At 40.4% G+C, this 17,807-nt stretch overlaps 1 protein-coding gene across 6 annotated transcripts in view; it reads right to left on the reverse strand.

Moving 5' to 3' along the window:
• Positions 1-867: 867 nt before the first annotated feature.
• The window catches only part of Enox2 (ecto-NOX disulfide-thiol exchanger 2), a 274,106-nt gene continuing 257,166 nt past the window's right edge, over positions 868-17,807 (reverse strand). For all 6 annotated transcript variants that reach the window (XM_057760381.1, XM_057760380.1, XM_057760382.1 and 3 more), the window contains 5 exons: positions 15,292-15,473; positions 12,945-13,052; positions 9,092-9,200; positions 4,848-4,933; positions 868-2,685 (listed from right to left, as the gene is read on the reverse strand). In XM_057760381.1, the coding sequence (XP_057616364.1) occupies positions 2,554-2,685; positions 4,848-4,933; positions 9,092-9,200; positions 12,945-13,052; positions 15,292-15,473 (617 nt within the window). In that variant the 3' untranslated portion in view covers positions 868-2,553. The remainder of the gene's footprint in view (positions 2,686-4,847; positions 4,934-9,091; positions 9,201-12,944; positions 13,053-15,291; positions 15,474-17,807) is intronic.

Below are 17,807 nucleotides of genomic sequence, written 5' to 3' on the forward strand. Positions count from 1 at the left end.
CCAAAAATAATCACACAGAAACTGTATTAATTAAATCATTCTTGCATCCTCCCAAGTGCTGGGATTACAGCTTGCACCACCATGCTCAATTGTACTCTACATTATAACAGCTGTATAGTACTATAGCTGTCAGAACTTTCCAGAAAAGATAATTCATGGGATGGACTAAAATAAAGACAGAAACCACGTGTGTGTGTGTGTGTGTGTGCATGCTTTCCAGGAACTGGCTTAAGTAAACGTGAGGGCTGAGATCTGTAGAGCTAACAACAGGCAAGAACTTCTGACAAGAGCTGATGTTGCAGTTTTAACTCCAAGGGAGGTTGGCCTGGAAGCACATGGCCTTCCTTGGGTACCTCTTAGCCAACACTTGAGCTTGTGAATGAATTCAGTGAGGAGATGTTGGTGAGAAAGCTACACTACTTAAAGATTATTGGTTTATATTTTAATGACATGTAAAGAAATTTCCTCATACTAACATGGTGCCTGTCATGGGACCAAACACATGGCCAATTGGAGACAAAGTTTACCATCACAACAAGTATGTGGAAGCATACTAGGAGAATTATGCCTGGACCAAGCTGGAATGCGTAACTGAAACAGTTTAGATGGGCATAATGGTGCATGCCTGGAATTTCAGGTGTTGGAAGGCTGAAGTGGGAGTACTGCAAATTCTCGGCCAGACTGAGTTACATAGTGAGACCCCTGACTCAAGAAAAAATAAGAGAAACAAGGGGGAAAAGGAGATTAAATGAAGATAAGCAAGATGTTTAGGTACGGCAGCTGTTGCCTTGAAATTTAATTTTATTTAACTTATTTAAGAAACAAGTGGCGGGTGGAAAATTTCTCTTGATTTTACAGACATGGTCAAAAAGAAGGTACTTCAGGAACCCCTGAGGCGGACGAATCAAAGCTTTCTTGAGCAGCAGCCTGGATGACAGAGAAGCTCCAGTGAGGAAGCTAATATAAAAATAACTCTAGCTTCCTGCTGGGGCCACAGTGGGGTGCTTGTGGGGCAAGCCAACTTTCAGGATGAATGGGCTGCTGTGGAATGCTATTTCTAGTCATCAAGCAAGTTTGGCATCTTCTTCCAACATCCAGGTAACTCAAAGGGAACCTGAGATGATCTAAAGAATCCCATAGGAAGCAAATCATTCAAAACATAACACAAAGCTGAGGTATAAAAGGGAATATTTGTATTTTAAAAATACATCGTTGAACGCCACCCTCATCTCATTTGCAAGGTATTTTCAGGAAATACTCCCATTGCCTGTGCTTACTCTTGCATTTTTTTTTTTTTACCTTCAACTGAACTCCAGGGAGGATGCTTGTGGAATTAGAAGTACCACCATCACCACAAAAAGAAGAAAGGCCATCTCTACCTTAGGATAATAGCCTCAATTATGCTCTTTTCTTTTTCCATCAAGCAGGATTTCCTGAATGGTCCACTTAAACTTGGCAAGGCCATTGCAATGGAGAGATGGGCACAGCTGAGCCAGAGGTATTCCTGTCAGTCAGCATTCTGAGTGGAGCTGACGTACGTGCAGGAAGCCTCACACACCCCACCTGTTATTTATTCATTAGTTCATTATGTTCAATATTCACGTCAGATCTTCACAAACAGTTAGCATGAAGTAAACAGCATTTACAGCAGCACACAGTTTGCAAGTCAACACACTAACAGCAGGAAGAAAGGGACCAACAGACTTGAAGAAGGCCAGAGGGGAAGGACTAGTAAAATAAATCCCTTCTGCCGATATGTGCACGTGTGCCCACGCCTGACTGCACTTTAATTCATAGAAAACTAAACATGCCCTCTTTTAAAAGAAGGTTATTTACAAGTAGCTGCAAAACGCAAAAACACAATAGCAGTCACACTGGAGACTTTCCACGAATCCCCTTTGAGTTCTTGTTTGAAAATTCTGAAATAGACCTTTTATCTATTAGAGAAAATAATGTTGGAACGTTTGTCAACTTTTGATTCATAATATTTTTACACAAAGCCACAGTTCATGCTTTTTTTGTTTTAAAGGTGAACTGGTGAAGCCCTGTAGGAGACACGAATGGATTCTTCATTCACTGTTTACTGTGGATTGGAAAGACAATGGCAGTTGCAGAGAGTTCTAACACTCTTCTTATTCCTTTTTACAAGTAGTAAGTAACACGTGAAGAGAAGTCTGGAAACACAAGCCACACACAAGTCACCAGGTAACAGTGCTGAAAAGTACAAGGTCTACAACAGTAGTAACAAACACTGAAAACATCCCAAATACTTTTTAGCCTCAGGAATTTTTCAATACTACTTATAAGAAAAGACAACCAATTGCCAGAACTAGGAGGAAGTTACAGCACTTGAGGTTTGAGGCAATTTCTTTTTCGGACCTGTAGCTTGAGGTGCTGTTCTAGGATCCTTACTTTAACTTGAAAGATACTCAGGAATGAACCGACAAATTGAAAGCAATGTCCACGTGACAACCACTGAGAATACAAAATCACATCCTAAACTTGTCCAGCACAAATTTATTTTCAGGATCCCAAACTGCTAGGCAAAGAGATTCAGGTCAGCTTCAAGCCCTCAAAGCCACAGAATTTCCACCTCTTCTCTAGGCTGGCTCCAACTCCGGTCATTTCCTGTCTGAAGGTATGCCCGAGTCTAGTCATGAGACATTCCACGTCACTGGTGCAGATCTGTGGGACAGAGAGGACACCCTGAAATCAGAACCAGCTTTGCATCCCTGGTCATCTGCTGATGTGTGTGTGTGCTGAGGGCGGTGGCAGGAGAATCTACCTGACCTTGTGCATTTGTGTGTTGTTAGAGTGGTTTTGGACACCAGTGTTCATCTGCCAGGACCACCACATATGGTCCATGGAACTGCTTTTGACAAGAGCTGGTGGCAGTTGTATGGAGAAGTTTGGGCATGTAGCCAACGGAATGAGGGCAGCCCAGTGCTGTGGATGCACGTCTAGGCCCACTGAAGCTACAAAGTCTTTTTGGAGGGGACAGAGGCAGAAATGTCTGTCAGTGGAGTAGAATCTTCCACATATGCATCATCCCACAAAGGAAGAGTAATAGTAGTGAAGAATGCTCTCTCTTGCTACTCTGACACATCATTTCTTTCTTTTCCCCAATGTGATTTCTCTCTCTCTCTCTCTCTCTCTCTCTCTCACACACACACACACACACACACACACGCACACACACACACACACATCCTCCATACAAAAGCAAGTCTGTGGACTCTTTAAGGGCTTCTCTTCTGGTAGTCATTTTTAAAAATCACAACAACCTTCCTAATTGTGAGCTTGGCACAGGGCTTGGCTGATGACCACCTGGAGTTACTGCCAGACAGAACTTAGGTACCCTTTAAAGCCCTGGCTGGGAGGACTTGACATTATTCTGGCAAAAAGCTGCTAGGGCATAGCTGGGCGCAGGCTAGGAGTGAAGCTGTGGCCTTCTCCCAGCAATGCTTCTGCTTAACTAGATCCACTTAAGTGAAAGAAGCACATTGAAGGGCACCGCAGAGTAGAACTCCTGTTTCAAAACATGTGACTAGATAATGGATCTAGCTATATACATATAGATACAGTATAGTTATGGAAAAGGGTCTGAAATTACAGGATAAACCACTAACAGTGGTTATCCCTGAGTTGAGACTATAGAAAATGTTACTTTTTCTTCACTGTGTTTTTATATTGCTTGCATTCAAAAACAATGTATATTATTTTTAAACATTAAAAACCTGAGATAAGTTTTATTGACATATAGCTCAATATCCTGCTGCTGTAACTGATCACACATGCCCGATACTGCTGTTCCAGCATCCTTTTAACTGCCAATCGGGTATATGGATACCAACTAGAATTACTTCCTAGAGGGAAATAAGGAGGTAATGCAGTGTAGAACTAACACAAAGGTCAGAGAGGAAAGTGTATCACTGAAGTTAGAATATGCTTAGAGGAATTAGGTTCCCAAATGGTCAGTGCCTTTGCTAAGAGGACAAAGGTTTCTCTGATTTAACATTTTAGACAACATAATGTTAGGAACCTACACTGAATGGCACTTCCCAGGAGGCCCAGTTTGGTGAAATAGTGACAGTATACAGGGAAGCTTAACTAAATGCTACTTTTGAAAAAAAAAAACTATATTGTGAGCTTATTTGTTCCAAGGAATAGTTGAGAGTCTACCCCTGCTGCTATGAAGTCCCCTTAACGTTCTAGGGAATTAACACTTGCCCTCACTTCACATGATTCATGAGATCCTCCCTTGTGGATAACATGCAGATAAATGGCCCACCGATCAGTTATGAGCAGCTACCCAATCGGCATTCCAGAAGCCCTCAGCATTATTGTTCCATCAGTTTTGAACTTTTCTCAACTGTTTCAGATCAGATAATGGCAGTAGTGATGGTGGGAGGGGTAGCTGGAGTAAGATTTACAATTTTATAAGTCAAAATTTGCTGATGGCTAGAGGCCCAGAACAATTGTCCAATGGCTAAGAGAGAAAGTAGTGGTTAATTTGCTGGCTATTTGGTAGCGTGCATGGAAATAAAGAACAGCCAGAAATTCTAAAATATATGTTAGGAGTAGGCTAGCCAGTTAATTCTAGTTGCATGGGATTTCCTTGGTCTTGGCACCAAAAGTTTCAAGTCTCAGGAAATGTCTCAGTTTTAGCAAAGGAGAACAGAAAGCCACTATTTCTAAGAGGGATGTCAGACAATGAATCACAATAAGACAAAGAAAGGGGAACTTGCTTAGAGTGTAATATGGATTGCTAATGCTTGAACGGAGTAAGGTCACCTACACAGAAAGAACTCTTCATCCTTCTGTCCCCATTTGAGTTCCCCACATACCTTACTATCAAGACGGTGCAAGTAGGAACAGATGTATTCAATGCTTGCTCCAAATGGGTGAACATGAAGGAATGTGGAGATGATCCCTGTAGAGACAAAGTCCAGAGGTTACATTACAGCATGAAATTCCTTGAGATTCCACAGTGAATGAATGCATACAGACAAAATGTACATATGCACACTATCCATACACTGGGCAGTATTTTATGTTTGCATATATTATATTTATTTAATCTTTATAACAACCCTGTGGCATAGGTACTGCCAACTCCCACTTCACAGATGTCAGCTCCAAGACAAAGTTTCAGCGTACAGCTGACAAGCCGTAGAGCAGGCATGTGACCTCCGTGGTTCTTAGCACTCATTGCCTTTCACTGTGCTGTGTCACACAGTGAAGCTGGCATGGGAGGCCACTCCCAGCACTTGTCATCACTGAGAACAATCTGAATTCTAGAATTTAGATGACTTTAGATGATGATGGGTGTGTTAGCAGTTATTAAATACGACTTCATGCTCTTAGGAATTAAGACTGTCTCATGGGAAACACACATCACGTACTTTGCTCTATTAATCTAGCTACTCTCACAGAAGAATCTGCTGATTGCATGGGGCCTTATTTTGTGAGTTGCTCTCTCAAGAAAGGCACCCATTTTCTTCCCGCTGACATGAGTGGTCATTGCCATTGTGTGCTGAGGGTCCCAGATGTGTTCCTCTAACAGAGTTCTCCCAGCAGCCTCCAGCTCACAGAAATGCCTGGGGGATTTCAATTCAGCCTGATTCTGGGGTGAGAGGCAGCTGCAACCAGTGTCTTCATTCTCATGGATGTCACGTTAATTGTTCTAACACTTAACTGGCAACAACTGGAAAAATTGTTCGAAAATTGTATAGATGCAGCTTTAAATGCTTGTGAATTCACTTCCTTTTATCAGATCTTCTAGAATTGAGCTTAAAAACTGCCAGGAAATAGGAGCGGGCATTGACTTGGTTTAGAAAGTGCAACTTTTCTGTCCTTTCAGAGGCTGATATAGTACAAGTTTAAATTATAGCTTGAAATTCAATTATTTTTCATGAAAACCTTTCAAATATTAGATGGCGAAGGGTGGGCTGGGAAAATCTGGGAGGAATCGGGGTGAGACACAAAATCTGTTCAAAAGGGATATTATTACTTTTATCATTACTTTATTCTTAAATGACCAGGTAAATTGAATTTCTAAGCTCCAATTTGAGTTGAAAACTTCAGTTCTGAAGAAAAAAAGTCCATATTCAAAGAAAGCCTAAATGTCATAGCTAAGGAAAAGTATTAAATGCTAAGAAATAAGTTCAGAGGTTTAAAAACACTAATAAGTTTTTGTGAGCTAACACTCAAAGAACTTATTTTAAAAAGCAGATTTCTCCATCAGCTAGGCTACATTCTTTAAAAAGTCAAGCAAAAGGTGGTCACTTGAAGGAATCTTTTTTCTTCTCTCTTGGGCTATCCATTTACAGAGAAGACCCTCTCTCCCCAATACCTCTCTATTACTATGACAGTTAAAAATTTTTGAGCTGGAAAATGTTAAAAAGTTGTCATTCTTTTTCAAGTCTCAATGGCAGATCCCCCGTGTGCATCTTTATTAACATATCAAAACCTTCTATCAGAGTATAACACCCATTACCAAAGAGGACAGGTATCCCTTCAAAATATCCAGAAGCCAGTCAGCATGGAGGGTTTTGGACATGGCTCACTTCCTAAAAATAAGCTTGGATTAACCAACCCTTGCTAAAGGACCAAATAATTTGAACCCCAATTTTCCATTAGCTCCCAAATGTAACATGAAGTCAACAAGCATTTGTGACTAGTACTGCAAGTGCTGGCTGCTTTCCTTGTAGCTGACTACTGTCCTGTGGGAAGTGATCTGGGATGGGTATCATGTTAGTACTCGGAACTGACCTTCGAGGTAAGTAATAGCTTGTTCAGGTTGCAGATGGAGGAGCTGAATCTCGGCAAACAGATATAGGTATCAAGATGGGCAACTATGGCTGCCCAGTTCTTCAACTGTACAATTTGGAATTTCTAAGATAGTAAGAGCAATTATATCATACCAGAGTCTAACTCATTATTGACAGTTTCCTGACTCATTTGTCAATATGATATAATGATAAAATTAATAGTTTCTCCCCAGTTTTTGGTACACAGATCCTTTAAAAAAACTCATTTAATTGCACATTTATTTATTATTTATTCATTTATTTATTTAATAATTTACTCATTGTGTGTAGGTGGGCTGAGCCACAGTATCTAAGTGGAGGCCACAAACAACTTGCAAGAGTCACTTCTCTCTATCCCGTAAATCCCTGGGAGTAAATTCAGGTGGTAAAGCTTGGCAGGAGGTTCCTTTACCTACCGAGTCACCTTGCTGACCTCAGTGTAATTTGTTTTCTGAGATTGGCCTTGAATTTGCAATCCCCCTGACTCTGCCTTCTGAGTGCTGAGATTACAGCATATGCCGCTAGCCTGGTTACTTGGGATAGTAGTGATGGCTGGAAGTCCTTTACTAGTGTCATGGTGGAGACTGGCCAACACAACAGTTAGGCTAAGACATAACAAGAGTATGGAGTTTTTAGGTTCCCCACTCCCAAGTCACACATACATAATGAAACCTCCATAAAGACATGATGGAAATCAGAGAGCCTTCCAAATGTGGAACACGTAAAAGTGCTGAGAAGGTAGCATAGCAAGCTCAGAAAGGGTTCAGAAGCTTGACTCTTTTCCCCTTAGTTTCTTATCCAATGTATCTCTTCCAACTCTCCATTCCTGGGCTTCACTCTCTACACCAGTGGTTCTCAATATTCCTAGCGCTGCGACCCTTTAATATAGATCCTCATGTTGTGGTCACCCCTAACCACAAAATTATTTTTGCTGTTATTTCCTTTCCTTTCCTTTTTTTTTCTTTTTTTTTTTTTTTTAAAGGCAGGGTTTCTCTGTGCAGCCCTGACTGCTGGCTGTTCTGGAACTCACTCTGTAGACCAGGCTGACCTCGAACTCACAAAGATCCACCTGCCTCTGCCTCCTGAGTGCTGGGATTAAAGGCGTGTGCCACCACCACCTAGTTCATTGCTATTTCATAGCTGTAATTTTGCTACTGTTATGAATCATAATATAAATATCTGTGTTTTCCAATTCAACCCCCAAAGGATTGAGGCTCACAGGGTGCGAACTATGCTCTCTCCTACATGCTGGCAATAGTTAAGCCAAGTACTTCCTGGGAGTTCTAGCTGTTCTAATAAGTTATAGAACTTGGCTGGTGGGGTGCGGGGAAGGTTATGACTTTGTAACCAGACAGGACTGAGCATGTAACTTGTGGTCTGGATTAGAGCGATGCCCAAAGGCTCATGTGATAAAGGGCATGTCTCCATCCTGTGGCACTACAGGGAGGTGGAGCCTAGTAGGACACCCCTGAAAGCATGCTTTTTGAAAAGTTCGTGGGTTCTTAGTGCTTCCCTCTCTCTTGTCTCTCATATGTCCTGGCCATGAGATAATTTTGCTTCATGTTTGGATTATGATGCGCTGCCTACTTACAGGCCCCAAAGCACCAATAGCGCCAACCAATAATGCAGTGAAACTCTACAACTGTCTACCCAAATAAGCCTTCTCTTTTATAATGGAAAGGTGACCAATACACTTGGGATTTGATGTTTGAGCCTGGTATCTAAAGTGAGGGCTGATCTGGGAGACTGGGTCTTTAAACCCGTGGAATGGAATAGTTGGTATCAGAACTGAATAAAGTGGTCAGATCCATACTTGGTGTTGGAGGGCTGTGTCAAGAAGTAAAAACAAATATCCCTCGTAAACAAAAATGGCTCAGTCAATAGCACAAAACTTGAAAGGCAGACACTTGCTACCGAGGCTCATCTGGAAAAGCTTTCAGCAGTGTCTATACTAGCCTGCTGAACGAATGGGAAAGGGCCTGTCTCCTTGGAGACAATGCGCTTCTCCAGTTGACGCACTCTTAGTATAATGCTGCCATCAGCACGCTTGGTATGACAGTGGCAACAAGAAGCCAGAAGCGCCTTGGAGCTGTTCTCAGAATTTTTAGGGAAATTTTCCTTGATCTTTCCCTAACACTTTTAGACCTCTGTGTTCTTGTACCATCATACTTCATATTACTTGGCAGACACATTAATCTTAAATAACCCCCTTCTGTCTTTCTCTGTGCCTTGGTTTTTTTTTTTTTTTTTTGTGTGTGTGTGTGTGTTGGCATCCTTACCCACTAGCAGTGCTTCACGTTCAGATTTAACAGGAGTGCTGACCAAGGTCTTCTCAAGAGGGAAGTCACTTTCCTGGCTTGATGCACACAGTTTAGAACCACAGCTTTCCTGCAGGAACAACATGCTTTCTGGGTCAGTCCACCGTATTTGGCCAAAGAATTGGTTTCAATTAATTGTGCGACAGATAACTTTTATTGAAAGATGAGATACATTCACATTATGTTGTCTAGTCTGTTCTGAAACTCTCAGACATAAGTGATCCTTCCACCTCAGCTCTCTGAGTAGCTAGAACAACAGGTGTATTCCACTGTGCCCAGTAATAGGCCCACAAAACAACACAGTATCATCAAAACAACATAGTCTAATTTGGATTACTAAAAATTCAAATTATAAAAACACCAGATAACCCAAATTACCCTTTCAAAACATTTATTTGGTGTGTGTGTGTGTGTGTTTGTGTATGCCATGGTACACCTGTGGAGGTCAAAAGAAAGCTTGTTGTGGATTCTCTCCTTTTACCATGTAGGTCCTGGGAACTGAATGCAGTTCTTCAGGCCATTACCAGCTGAGCCGTCTCACTGGTTTCAAAACATCTTTATATGACTTCAAAATGCAGAAAGATGTAAATATTTATTTTGACTAGTGTGTTCTCCTGGCTTCATCATTCTTAGCTCTATACAAGTAACCTTGGGAAGGAGACTCAACAACTTTGTGTATTACATACTAGATATTGTTAAACATGTATCACCTCCATCATACAGGAAAGGATAAATTGGATAAGTTTGCTCTGATTGTATAGTTAGGAAATGGAAATGGGAGAGTTAGCATTTCATATCAGGTTATATTCTTTCATAGCCTCCTCTCTCTCCACGTTCGATCCATACTCTGTAAGGCCCACATCTGCTTAGAAAATCTGTGATGTGTCCAATCTATTCTGGTATCTGCAGGCTTTGGATTAGAAATTAGAACCTTTATTTATATACTAGAGACTGTTTCTCTTCTCTGTTATTACTTAAAATATTTCTGCCTTTATAGTCAGAGATGTCCATGAATAAAAGTATCAATTGTCAGTTGCCTTTTTTGCTGTGGAAACTTTCTCTGAGGGTAGCAGTTTGGTTTTATGAAACCAAATGGGTAAAACCCATGCCCAGCAGGTAATGAATCTGAAAACTGTCCCTATACTGCTTGTGGATCTTTCTGTCTTTGGGTGTAGAAAAAATACCTTTCTATACTGCACAGATGAAGTAAGGGCGTTCAGAGGAAGGAAAGAAAGAAATTCCTGCATCAATCTCACTGTTTTGGCCCTCTACTGCTGTAAAAGAAAACGCTGGGTAAACGCTGGGCAGGGGTGGGGGCCATCATGCTTGATTCGGACACTCCGGCACTCCTTCCCTTCCACAAGCTCTCAGCAGGGGCTGCACTGCTGTGTTCTTTAAAGGTGTCTTCAAAGCTTGCTATATACTGCCTCGGGATGAAGTAAATGGTCTATGAATGCTGCGAGACATCTGTTTTATGCCACATCTGGTTGGAAGCACTGGCTTATTCTGAAGGCAGGGGCTCTGCATCTGCTTTTAAGGCTCTGGCAACCTTAAGTGAACCAGGAAGCCATTTCTTAAGTGTGGACACTTAACAGATTGAGTTTGATTTAAAATATTCAGATTTTTTAAGAAGTCTTAACCATCTTGAATGGCTAAGTTCAGGTCCTCAACTGAACCTGATTTCAAACTTATCATGCTGGCATTTAACAAATTAGAAGGGATATCAGAAGATGTTGATTTCTTTGAAATTCACTAGCAGATTTGAGGAGGTCATTTTTTCCACCAGTATAAGAGAAATAAGTCACACTGTTACACTGCAAAAACAAATAGCTCATACTGTGGCTTACTGTCAAGAAACCCAAACAAAAGCAGCAAACAGAGCCCTCACCATCAAAACTTACTGCTTGTCTTTCAACCTGAAATTATTTTTGTAGTCCAATGTGATGGTCTTTTGCTTCCTAACATAATTGTTTCAGGTTGAAATATTTGGCCACAAAGCAGCTTCACAGAGAACATCAGTTTGTAATGATCTGTCACAAATTCTTCTAACAGAAGCTTTGCATGAAATCACAGAAGAAAATCTGACCCATTGTTTCCTGATTATCAGCTGGCTCTCTCTCATCTTTTTAACTGTTATTTTGTGGTATATTCAGTTCAAGATGAGAAACACTTGTAGTTAAGCACAATATGACCAGTTTCTTCTGTGCCAACTAACCTCCTGTTTCTTTAGACAAAATTTTCCACAAAGCGGAAAGCAGCCTATACTGAAAATGTGCTTAAGTCAATTTGAAATGGCAATCTAAAGAGGAATGGGAAGCATGATAGCAGCGGCGTAGCCCCTCGTCTATCGAGGGTCTTCTGGCTGCACAGTGCATTTTATACAGGAAGAGAAATAGAGCTATGTTGCAGCTCTGGGACAATTTAGAAAGTCTGATAGCATGAGCAAAGTCCTGATAGCACAGCAGCTTTGGCACTTTTCAATTAAATGCTTGATAAATGAATTTCTCTGGGATTGTGCTCATTTCTTTAATAGCACCCAGAAAAGTAGAAAGTGAGTTGATTTTATGATGTGGAAGGATTAAAAGCATATTGCAAATGGCCTCTGAAAGAAAACATTTTCAATCATTTGTTTCAACGACACCAAGGTTGCCAGTTCCTAATGGCTCTCTGGGGCACATCCCCATGCTGGTAAACACACCCAGGGCCTGTATGTGCTCCGTCTTCCTAAGCTGAGCAAGGAAGACCAACAGCAGAGCTCTTGTGGAACTGTACCATTGCTGATGTTGGACTTTTGGTCCAAGCCCTATGTTTTCTTTTCCTTCTCAAATATCCAAATCAGGGAGTTCTGGTTAATGAGTCATTTTTTTCTACTGCATAACGTCAGCTGAGCACTGAGGCATATGAGACTGGAGAGGTAAGACACACAGACATCGGGAGACTTTACACATCATAAAAAGACACATCTGACTCTTGGTTCTGATGCACAGAAGTATCCAAATGTTAAAAAGTCTCTCCTAGGTGTTTTACCCATGTTCTTTATGCAGCAGACTCTCACTTGATTGTTTCACCTTCCTTTCTTTGCTGCTATAATCTGGTTTTAGAAAACTGTGTCTCCTTGTTTCTTTACAGGGCTTCCCCCATTTTGGTATTGGCTATTTTGTTTGTTTGAAACAGGGTCTCATGTATCCCAAGCTGGCTCCTAACTTGCTATGTAGGTGAGGATGATACTGAACTGATTCCCCTGCCTCCATGTCTTACACTTTGGGATTCAGGTGTGTCCCATCAAGCCTGACTTGGTGTTGGCTGTTCCACTGAGCAGTGCCAGCTCACAATCACATAGAGTGAGTGGAAAGAAGGGTCAATGCTCTAGCTGTGTTTCTGCTTTAATGAAATGTTCAGTTAAAGGTGTGCTCATCTGGGAAGATGGAACTTCAAAGGAGGAATTGCCTCTATGGGACTGCCCTGTAGGAAAAATTGTAGGGCACTTTTTCCTGATTAGTGATTGACTGATGGAAGGCGGCCCAGCCTACTGAGGGTGGTGCCTATCTTTGGGTAGGTGATCCTAATGTTGCATTAAAGGCAAACTGAGTTAGCCAGAAGGAGCAAGCCAGGAAGCATCATTTCTCTATGGTCTCCTAACTAGAACCCTTTACAAATGCTAAGTACTTAAAAGCAGAAACCTTGATAGAAGAATTACCACAGAGAGGGACTTTTAATTCCCAACCAACAGTATTTACGGAAACTTCTAGGGCATTTTCATTATCACTGAAAGGGGGTCAGGGGAGAGGGAAAGATTGATGTAGGTCTCACGTACCTGGTCTTGAAGATTTTCCAACATTTTTTCCACCTGGAACTTGTCATCTTTGATTTTGTCAAGTTCAGCTTCTTTCTTTTTGTATTCCTCTTGGACTTGGAGCAGATGCTTCATGAGGGATTACAGGTAATGACGTCACTTACTTAGGCTACACTTCATGCACACTCCCTGGCTGAGGTTAGTTATCAGGTAGACCAGCCCACTTCTCCCTCTACAAGCAGTACTTTTTCCGTGTAGAGAAAAAGAATCTTGGGAAAATCAAGATACTTTTCTCTCCTTAAAAATCTGGTTCTTATATATTTCTTCTGAACTTGTTCATATTTTTCAAGGACCATAGAAATTAATAAACACAATTGCTTAGCTTCTTCTGTGTCCTGGCCATAAGTAAGCATAGCATGCAGTTAATACTGTACAAACTGCATTTTAATTATTGCGGAGACATGAACTTAATGTTGGAAAACATTTTTTTGTGATGTCATTTGGTATGCCAGGTTTGATTTGTGTAGGTAAGACAGTCATGAGTCCAAATTTCACATGTCAGTTTCCATACTAGTAGCCAAGGAACTGAATTTATTGTTATCAGTAATGGCAACAAATACTATTTATTGAATTCCCAGTATGAACTAAGTAAGCATTGTGCTAAGGGACTCATGTGCATTAATTCATGTGACCTTTCCTAAGACCATTCAGATAGAAAGTAGCGGAATTAGATTTAAAGCCAGGCCAGGCAACCCTGACACTCCTTTACTTAGGCAAAATCTATATTTACTATAAATCTTTTGAGATCGAATGGGAGAATGCTGTTCATTGGCTACAGTACTATTTTCCCAATGGAAGAAATCAAAATGAATGAAATTAATTTTTAGGAGGCAGAGACTTCTTGCTGAGATCTTTGCATGTAAGCGACAGAACTGTTCTTATTTGTAATGGTTTCAAAAGCAACATAAGAAGAGAGAAACAATGATAAAAATGTTTAAGGTCTTATTTTAGACTTGCAAAAGACCATCAGCTAAAAACCAAGGTACAATGTATGTTGTCAAAGTCTTCTGAAGGGCAGCTACAGGGACACAGTTTTCGGTAGAAAGATTCCTAATAAAATTTATGTATCCTAATTAAACTCTGTGTTGACAATAAAAGGAAGGTAAGCAGTACTTCCCATATTTTGCTAATGGGAAAGGTGAAATATTAATGTGATAATACTTGTCACACAGGACGACAATGGTGACAGAAGTAATAACACAGGGATGCTAGTGCCAGAAGATACTCCCCATTTGTCATTTATAATTTCCCACCAGCAATTAGTTTGCCCTAGATAACTTCCAGGCACAGAGTTGAAATGTATTGCACAATTTAAAACGTATGGAAGATGGTTTGTAGACTGTCAAGACAGAATGTGATCATATCCTTTCTCAGAAGCACCAGTCCTTCTCTATAGTCAAAGGTGTTGATAGATTTGAAATTGGAGGCTCACTGTGGTGATGGCCACAACAAACATCAAGATACTGACCACAAGGTTATTATTAACAAGCTTTCATTTGAATGTAGTTTCCACTGGATTTAATTATTTATATTTCTTTTTATTCAAATGAGTCTTTAGTGTGCATTCTATTTATTTATTTGTTTTTTTTACATCCTAAAGATTTGAAATTGGAGGCTCACTGTGGTGATGGCCACAACAAACATCGAGATACTGACCACAAGGTTATTATTAACAAGCTTTCATTTGAATGTAGTTTCAACTGGATCTAATTATTTATATTTCTTTTTATTCAAATGACTCTTTAGTGCTCATTCTATTTACTTATTTATTTGTTTTTTTACATCCTGACTGCCATTTTATTTTTTATTATACATGAACCCATGGAGGCCAAAAGAGGCCATCAGATACCAGGAAGCTGACCAGCGTGGGTGGTTAGTTGACCAGCGTGGGTGATGGGAACCAAATACTGATACTCTGCAAGAGCAGCAAGTGCTCTTAATTGTGGAGTCGTGTCTCTGGCCCTCTACCTTAACTTTTGTACTTGGGATTATGTGCTTGTAAACTCACATAAATTAGTGTGAAAATAAAATAAAAATCAAACCGGTATTATAATCCCAAAGCACTGATACTTACTACAAGGTCCCCATTTCCATGGAAATCAAGAGTGACATGTTTGTTGTTTTTTTTAAAAGACTATATTTTTTTGTTTTAATACTTACTGATCAGCATTTTATCATACGTAAGTAACTGATGTTTTTCATAAAGACCCCCAGTACTATCTATAGCCTGAAGTAATTTCGTATCTTTTTGCAAACAAAGAGCTGATGCTATCCTTCTAGACAGTGCAGGAAAACCAACTGTCCATACCTGTTGCATCCCTTGCAGGGCCTGCTGCAGGAGCTTCAGCTGCTGCTCCTTGTTTGGGTCATCTTCCCGCTGGGCTTTGCCTTGCTCTTGCTTGAGCAGTTCCACCTCATTCCGGTAGGCATCTAGCTGCCAACGGAGGCTGTCATTTTCCTCCTTCAGAGCTTCGGCCTGTGTGACTAAGGCTAAACAGTCAATGGAAAATGGAAAATGTTAAACCTTGTGTCTAGATGTTTTTGGGGTCCATCTGAGTGCTATAAAAACTTGGTACTTTTAATTAATGTGTAGACAAAGCTGCTTCATAAGGAATTTTAGGTCAAGTTTAGTTGTTCATGGTAGTGAAAGATGTACACAAAAAGCAAGACAGGCTTGCTTTCACAAATTTAGCAGGATTTCAATACACAACTATTTTCATTGTGGTTCACAGTCTCCAAACCAAAGGTAACTATTTGCAAGTTCACTGAAATGGAGCAAGTGATAAGAGCACTGTAGTGACTAAATACAGGACTGATTGCCTTGAACAGATAATTGCCTACACAGAAACTTTGTTGAAAGAGAAATACTGTAAAAAAAAAAAACCTAGATTCACAAATATCATATAAGAAAAGTAACCACATGAACTAAGATGACATTTCCACATTCTGTATATGAAGACACCTCCCCTGCATCTTGACAGTGAGTAGGAAGCTGGACAAACCCAAACCAAACAACTCTTTTTGGTTCTTTTGTTTGTTTAATACAGGGTCTCTCGTCATAGCCCAGACTGGCCCAGAACTTGCTACGTAGACCAGGCTGGCCAGTAGCCTTGACTGGCCTGGAGCTATATAGACCAAGTTAGCCTTGAAAACATAGAGTGGCCTGTCTCTGCCTCCCAAAGGCTGCAGTTAAAGGTGTGCGCTGCCAAGACTGTCTTAACAACTCTTCTTATTGTCTTCAGAGAACTGAGATTATTCAGCAAATTAACTCTTTAAACTAGAGAGAGACATTGAACACAACAAATCAAATTGTATAGAACCCCAAAGCCATGAGCAGAAACCCTCACGGGAACCAGTACTAGGGTAGAGAAACAAACTGAATTACTGAAGGTTAGAATGGACAAGCCTGTAAGTTAAAAGCTCCACAAGTGTGTATTGGGTACACTTTCGTGAGTTTCCCCTCCAGGCGCTCTACCAGGTCCTCATAGTGCATAGCAGAGAAAAACCTTTCTGTGTCACAGCAGGGAAGGAACAGTTTTAAAGTTTGAAATGCCAGAACATTCTATTTTTAACTAGACCTATCCCCAAGAAAAACTTTGATCAGAACCTTTGACAGTTTTAAAAGAGCAGTGATGAATTGAAGAAAGAGAGATACTTAACTAGAGATTAGCAGTTCCCAATCTGTGGGTCATGATCCCACAGGGGTCACAAATCAGACATCCTGCATATCAGATACTTACAGCACAATTCACAATGGTAGCAAAATTACAGTATGAAGTAGCAATGAAAATACTGTTATGGTTGGGAGTCACCACAACGTGAGGAACTGTGTTAAAGGATCACAGCATTAGGAAGGTTGAGAACCACTGCTCTAGACCCTTGCAGACATCTTGTTCCAGTTAAGGGCATAGGAACAAATTTGAGAAGCACTGGTGAATTTCACTGTCCATAGGCACAGGGTTTTACCAAAGGACTGAGACTTAGGGCTGGGATGTATTTCAGTGATAGAGGGCTTACTTAACATTCAAGAAGCCGTGAGTTCAATCCCCAGTGCCACATATAACTTGGTATTGTAGCATATAGCTTCAATCCCAGCACCCAAGAGGTGGAGGCAGGGGGATTAGAACTTTGAGTCGACCTAGCCATCCAGGGTTACATAAGATTCCACTAGCTAAGTGGTGAGTACATTTCAGCATATGAATTTTGGGCTACACAAGCATCGAGGTGACAACAAAAGCAGGGAGAAAAAAAATGACTAAAAGAAAATAATAGGATATCCAGCAAGCTGGTACAAACACAGACAGTGTAAGCGTGCATAAATGGCAAAGTCAAAAGAGAAGAGAAAAAGCAACATTTGAAACAACCATGACTAAACATTTCCCCAAACTTGTGCCACACATACACAAACTTGTGCCACTACATACAGATCCATGAAGTTCGTAGAGCATTAATGATAAATGCCCTCAAATCTACTCAAAGTTCAGCAAATCAAAATAAAGAAATAATTAAAAGAGGCCAGAACTAAGCTGTAGAGAGGAGTAAACAAAAACATTACATAGGACTTCTCAGAACTACACAAATCAAGAGAATGGAGGAAAATATTTTAGCAAAAAAAAATATTACCAGTGTAGAATTTTTGTGCCCTGTGAAAATTATGTTCGAATGGAATTAAAAAATAAAGATTTCTTCAGCTAAATAAAAACTGAGGGTGAGTTTTGACAGTAAATCTGCCCTAAAAGAAATATTAAAAAAGCTGTTCGAAGCAACGAAAATGACATAGTTCAGAAATTCAGATCTACACACAGGAAAGTAGAACATAAAAGA

This window comes from Chionomys nivalis, chromosome X, assembly GCF_950005125.1.
Source record: "Chionomys nivalis chromosome X, mChiNiv1.1, whole genome shotgun sequence".
NCBI lineage: Eukaryota > Metazoa > Chordata > Mammalia > Rodentia > Cricetidae > Chionomys > Chionomys nivalis.